At 49.2% G+C, this 6,832-nt stretch overlaps 1 protein-coding gene across 1 annotated transcript in view; it reads right to left on the reverse strand.

Moving 5' to 3' along the window:
• The window catches only part of LOC104413301 (UAP56-interacting factor-like), a gene marked incomplete at its 5' end in the record, with an annotated part of 9,497 nt that extends 3,292 nt beyond the window's left edge, over positions 1-6,205 (reverse strand). The window contains 3 exons of the mRNA XM_010024249.1: positions 63-196; positions 2,642-2,784; positions 6,027-6,205. Coding sequence (XP_010022551.1) covers positions 63-196; positions 2,642-2,784; positions 6,027-6,205 — 456 coding nt within the window. The remainder of the gene's footprint in view (positions 1-62; positions 197-2,641; positions 2,785-6,026) is intronic.
• Positions 6,206-6,832: the final 627 nt, after the last annotated feature.

A 6,832-nucleotide genomic window follows, 5' to 3' on the forward strand; every position in this document is an offset into this window, starting at 1 on the left:
CCCCAGCACCGCGCGGGGGCTGTGTGAGAAGCCACAAAGCCCCGAGTTCCTGAAAGTTTTACCTTCTCCCCGTGGCCTGGGCACTGGCAGCAGCTGCTCTGAACCTCCTGGGGCCTGGGGGTGGCCGTCGCCGTCCCTCTGCCTGCACGATGCTGCTGCTGCTGCTCTTGGAGAAAGCGTCGTTGTTCGTGTTGCCCTGAAAGAGCAGCGAGAGCTCAGCCACTGCCCCCAGTCCCACAGCCTCGGTGCACGAAACAGCAACCACACAGGCAAGGAATGGTTTGGGCTGGAAGGACTTTAGAGCTCACCCAGTTCCAACCCCTGCCCTGGGCAGGGACACCTTCCACTAGAGCAGGTTGCTCCAAGCCCCTGTGTCCAACCTGGCCTTGAACACTGCCAGGGATGGGGCAGCCACAGCTCCTCTGGGCATCCTGTGCCAGAACCTCAGCACCCTCACGGGGAAGAGCTTCTGCCTCAGAGCTCATCTCAGTCTCCCCTCTGGCAGGTTCAAGCCATTCCCCTTGTCCTGTCCCTCCATCCCTTGTCCAAAGCCCCTCTCCAGGTCTCCTGGAGCCCCTTTAGGCCCTGGAGCTGCTCTAAGGTGTCCCCTTCAGGAGCCTTCTCTTCTCCAGCTGCCCCAGCCCAGCTCTCTCAGCCTGGCTCCAGAGCAGAGCTGCTCCAGCCCTCGCAGCAGCTCCGGGGCCTCCTCTGGCCTCGCTCCAGCAGCTCCACGTCCCTCATGGAGTGAGCACAATCGCCAGGACACGACCATGCTTCCCTCTACTCCTGCTTTGATCTGGCATTTTCTCTGGCTCTGTCTGGTGGGAATGACCCCATCCTACCCTGCGGTGCGAGTGCTGATCACTGACTTGGCCGTGGTTCCCTCACTGCTCTCAGCACCACGTGCATTTGCTTCAGAGGGGGCTCATCCCTGTGCTGTGTGCTCAGCATTCCACATATTCTCATTCCCAACTGTTTTTCCTTTGCAACTTCAGTCTTGCAGCAGAGCAACCCTGCTCTGCTGGTGCTTTTTATTTTCCTTCTTTGATATTTTCTTGCTGGGACCCAATTCCTCACTAACTCTATTAAAAACTGGTCTCTTCCATGGCCTTTTGTATCTACGCCAGGAATATTTCTACCGAGCAGTGTTGCTGTAGGCTCAACATTTAGAGTTAGTATCCACTGCTGTCAACACTCAGTTCCTGGGCATGAAACTACAAGTACCAGGAAGAGCATTTCATGCCAGTGGTGCAGAAACGTAAAACCAAAATGAGTCCATGGAGAGCAAACCTCACCCAAGCAAAGCTTTGTAGGTTTGCTCATTTCTTTTCAGTCACTGACTCTTTCTTATTTGGACACATCCATTGCCCACTCCAAGCCCTGAAGCATGAAGCTCATCAGAAGACCCCTCAGCAGCATAGGGTCCTCCTCCAGCTGCTTAATACAAACTGCCACGGACTCCAACCCATTCATTTCTGTGGGACAACCACCATCAGTGTTACTCCCCACTAACTGGGCTGTGTTTCCACATTCTTCCCCCTTGGTTTATTTCTGCAAAATGGAAGCTACAGCAGAATTATGCCTCCTAGCAACTGCTTATTCCTTCTGATAACACCCAGCCCTGCACGTTAGCTGAGTCATCCCACTTTCTTTTCAGGAATAACCACACACCATGCACATACATGCTCAATTAAGGCTCTCTCCTTTATACCCCTGGGACACAGCCATGCAATGTCCCATCATGTTCACCACTTTGGTGGGGTTTTAAAAGCTTACTGAGAATACACAACCTCCTAATTGAGTGTATCTCCATCAGTGCAGAAAGAACAATCCCCTCTCACAGAGGACTATCTATTCACTTGATTTCCACCTTCTACACCAAGCCAGTTTAATGTGAGTGACACTCAGCAGAGAGCTGTTAGAACGACTTTAACGGGAAACACGTCCCTTCCTTCCCATCTCCAGTGTTAAAAATAACTCAAAAACCCAAATGAAAATATTTCAATCTTTTCTAAGTGTTTTTGAGCAGAGACGAGACCAAAACATTTACACTTGAAAAAAAGGAAAGCCATGAATGAAAAATAATGCATTTTACAGGGAAGCATGTGAGCAATCTGTCCCGTGGCTTTCTAGTCCTGGGAATCAGTGTGTCAAAAGGGAGATACCCACTTGTTAGTGAGAAGTACCTCTCTGAACCAAAGCCACCTGAAGTCACCAACAGCCTGTCCTTTGCCTTCACTACATGCTGGAAAATGCTCTGGGTGAAGGACAAATAATGGTGAATCTTAACACGCCTCCTCTAAATGGCAATAGTAAGATGAGATGAATTGGAATTTGTTTTTATGGAAATATTTTAAACTCTTTTAAGAACACATTCCTAAAAAATCTGGTTTTGTAAACCCCTTGGGAGCCGATTCAGTCCAATTATGCCAAGTCATAAGCTTATAAAGCCAACTGGAAATTGCTATTTTCTATGCGTGTGTCTGCACTCACCTCTGCATACAAACATGGTTACAGGCACAACGAGACAGTGCCTGGACGTTTGTTATGCAGATTGTCCTCTGGGGAGATCCGGGATCATAAACCCCTGCAGGTTTCTGCAGGACATTTGGGAACAGCTCTGCCTTCCTCACCCCCATACCTCCGGAGCCGATGCCTGGCGATTTAAAGGGCTCACTCCATTCAATGCACCAGCTGCTCTTCTCCTGGGACTGGGCACAGCATTCCTGAATTGTCTCCGGTTGAACTGTTGTTGTCCAAACCCTCTTCTAAAACGGGCAGGTCCTATGAAAACAAACTCTTTGTTCAGCATCCTTCAAAGCTCAATTTACATTTACAGTTTTGCCAGTGGCTTACACGGTTAATTTAATATGATACAGGAGTGTCTGTATAAATAGATGCACGAATCACATTGATTTATTCCAGAAAAGTAAATTAACTTCTCAGAATATTAAATAATTCATCTTTCCAATAATAATCCTTATTCTATGTGGGACTCACAACCACTTACAAACCATTCTGTGATCCGATGGTTCTGGGATTTAATTTGAAAGAATATAAAAGAGAAAAGCCTTCCGCAACTCTGCCTCCTAATAAAGGCAGGAACACTGGCATCAGGAAACCTGTCAGTCTCTTGTCAGGGCTCCCATTGCTGGGAATTCACCGTGAAATGGAAAAAGCCTTTTGATACAGATAGATACACAAGTGACTCGAGCATTCAGCCCCACAGCAGCCTGGGAGAGCTCTAAGTGCCCACATTACAGCACTTGGTAAGCCAAGACCAGGCCATCATTTTAACATATTAATATATATTTCTTTAGTTATTTTTAGCATGGCATATCCTTATGTACTGTATATATTGAAGGGGGCCCCTTCTGCTGCTGCCCCTCACTGCACAGCACATACACACCACCAGCTTGTCTTGCATTTAGTGCCTTCCCCTAAGCCTGTTTATGACTTTGAAGTGTGCTGAAGCACGGGCAAGAGGAAGGCACCCCGTCAGACAGAGGCACAGTGCACTAAAGCCTAATTACTCCACATGATAAACTTCTGTAGTCATAATGTAGACCTTTTCCAAGTGGCTCTAGCAGTGAAACGTGCACATATACTCAAGAGTATCGATCACTTAGGCCAGGTTGGAGCAACCTGCTCTAGGGGAAGGGGTCCCTGCACGTGCCAGGGGGTTGGCACTCTGCATGAGCTTTAAGGTCTCTCCCAACACAAACCAGCCTGTGAGTCTATGATCAGGCATGGCAGAGGGCTGCAAGGCTGTGGTTAAACCCTGGACCTCACAGAATACACACTCCAGAGCAGTGGGATGCATGTATTGATCCTACACCATCAACTCCTGCATCCCAGCAATTCATAATGACTCGAAGCAATTAGAAATGAAGCATCCTGAGGCAGCAGTGATGTTGCTGTCAGGGGCCACCACCACAGTGATTAGTGAAGGCTCCAGCCCCAGGGTGTGTCAGTGGCTGGCGCCAGTGTGGGCTGGTTACACTGGAGTCCAAGGCAGGGTGACTCAAGCTGCTCTGGCTCTAAAACAAAAGGGCACCAGGGCATGTCCGTGGGAAGCAGCTCCTGAGCAGCACATGAGGGTGCTGGTCGGGAGCACCCACAGAAACATGATGCTGTTCACTAGCGCTGTGGGGCCAGTGGTTATCTTCCTTGCAAATGATGGTATTTTCTCAGTGCAGAAGTGCAGGTGTGTAAATGTTCTCCTGACAAACACATGACCTTTGGCGATCTGTGTCTTTCTGACCAGAAGCGGTCTTGCTGTGCTGAACGGCCTTTTTTTTCCCTTCTGGATCTGTCCCCACAAGAAACCTGGAAAGGGGCTTTGGACAAGGGATGAAGGGACAGGACAAGGGGAATGGCTTTAACCTGCCAGAGGGGAGATTGAGATGAGCTCTGAGGCAGAAGCTCTTCCCTGGGAGGGTGCTGAGGCGCTGGCACAGGGTGCCCAGAGGAGCTGTGGCTGCCCCATCCCTGGCAGTGTTCAAGGCCAGGTTGGACACAGGGGCTTGGAGCAACCTGCTCTAGTGGAAGGTGTCCCTGCCCGTGGCAGGGGTTGGGACTGGAGGAGCTTTAAGCTCCCTTCCAACACAAACCAGGCTGTGATTCTGTGATAAAATCCCACAGCAGCAGCATCTGGGGAAGGGCACTGTGTCTGGGTGCATGCTCAGGGCATGGTGCTGAGCACACCTCAGTTGGTCAGGAAGCTCCTCTGCCCAGCAAGTCCAGCCTGGGAAGAAGCCCTGATGTCTGACAGACTATTTTTCCAAGAAGATTTGAAATTCAAATTTCTTGCCATTAAAAATCCTCTTTCCCCACTGGGGAGATTGTTTAAGCCATATTCCTGGAGGGTTAACGCACTTCGCTTGCATGAATTCTCTTGCTGGTTTCATCAGCATAATACCCCTCTCTATCCTCTGTCATTACAGCACTGGGCTGATCTGATTGTCATTTTGATAATGGTTATCACGTCTCAGCCCTGAAGGGTCTGCGTTTCAGCAGGGACCAAAGGGAAATGAGCCCCTGAGTAATTACGGGCTAAATTCCCAGTTGTGCTGTGCTTCACAGAATTGCTCCGGGCACCAGCACCACACAGCATGGTGAGTGTCTGCACTTGGCAGGGCTCAATTCAGACTCAGTTCAAGCCTAGGAAATACTAAAAGTAGCAGAAATAAATGTAGAAATGAAGAGGAAAGTTCTCTGTTCTGAGGAACAGCTCAAACAAAGTATTTTGTTTGATTTATTTGACCCTGAGTAGTCACTTGAGTGTGGAAGAATATCAAAGCCTGTGCTTTTGACTGAGAAAATCAATTTGCAAAGGGCAACAACCATCATCCTGTTCTGAACTGGAACGATTCTGTGGTGGAGACCAAGAACATGGGAGTGGAGGCAGACCAGAGCCAAGCAGGATGGCTCCCAGCAATCCCACTGTCCTCAAGTGCCACTGGCACTCTAGTGGAAGGCTGCAAAGACACTGCTCCAAAATGCCACCAGAATCTGCACTGAAGGGGTTTAAAGGAAAAACAATAAAGCAAAATGGTGCTAGAGATGGCATTTCATGCAGCAGGTAACGGTGGGTTTGCAGGTGAAAGCTTGTGGAACCAGAGATCAGTGTGTGATCACTTGGTATCATCATAAAAATAGCATGGTTGGCAAAAGTGACAAATTAGCTCCAATAACTGAGCTATCAAAGGCAGTTACTGAAGGGGTAATTTAAGTATGTTCTGGGAAAAAGAGGATTAGGAAGAGGCATAATTAAAATATGCAAAGCTAAAGGGAATAGAGAATAGATATTAAGTAGCTTTGAATTAGTTATTCATGAGAGGGTGGAAGGGAGAGAAATGGATGAATTTATGCTCTGAAAAGGCCCTGATATTCCATTCAGCAGAGAGAAAAGCTATTCAAAGCCCGAGTGCATCTCATACACACACAGGGATTAGATTGGAGAAGGACTTAAGAGCTGTATTTTATTACGCAAAAGTGTTTCCAGCTTGGCAGGCCTCACCTACCTTGCAAATTCCTCTGCATCCAGGCACGGAAGCGAGGCCGCCCATATCCGTACACCGAGTTCCTGGTCTTGACCTGCTGCCTTTGCCCGTCCCCCATGGCGCTGGCGTCCGTCTGCTCTTTTCGGTGGCGTTTTATAATGTCATCTAGATCAAAACAGCAAAGGGGAACGCTGTGAAACCTACCAACAACCCATAAAACCAACCAACAACCTGTAACACCCAACAACATCACGTTAAAACCAATCAACAACATGTTAAAACCTGCCAGAAGGGAGATTGAGATGAGCTCTGAGGCAGAAGCTCTTCCCTGTGAGGGTGCTGAGGCGCTGGCACAGGGTGCCCAGAGAAGCTGTGGCTGCCCCATCCCTGGCAGTGTTCAAGGCCAGGTTGGACACAGGGGCTTGGAGCAACCTGCTCTAGTGGAAGGTGTCCCTGCCCGGGGCAGGGGTTGGGACTGGAGGAGCTTTAAGGTCCCTTCCAACACAAACCAGTCTGTGTTTCTGTTGAGTATCACCCATCAGCAGACAGAACAAGGGCAACACCATGGGAAGAAAGTAAATGACAAACGAGGGCTCCGCTGTTGCTGTCAGCCCTCCCAGCAGCATTAAACCACGGGTGCATCAGCCAAGGGATCAGTTTGAGTTCACAGTGGAAAATGTTGCGCTATTCCTGACAAGTGGCTCATTGCTGGGAAGACGTGACACGAGCTCTCGGTTAGGGAGCTGACCCAGGGATGACTTGCCCATGGCAGGGGTTGGAACTGCGTGATCCTTAAGGCCCCTCCAATCCAAACCAGTCTGTGACCC

This window comes from Nestor notabilis, unplaced genomic scaffold (genome assembly GCF_000696875.1).
Source record: "Nestor notabilis isolate BGI_N333 unplaced genomic scaffold, ASM69687v1 scaffold21371, whole genome shotgun sequence".
In the NCBI taxonomy this organism is placed as follows: domain Eukaryota; kingdom Metazoa; phylum Chordata; class Aves; order Psittaciformes; family Psittacidae; genus Nestor; species Nestor notabilis.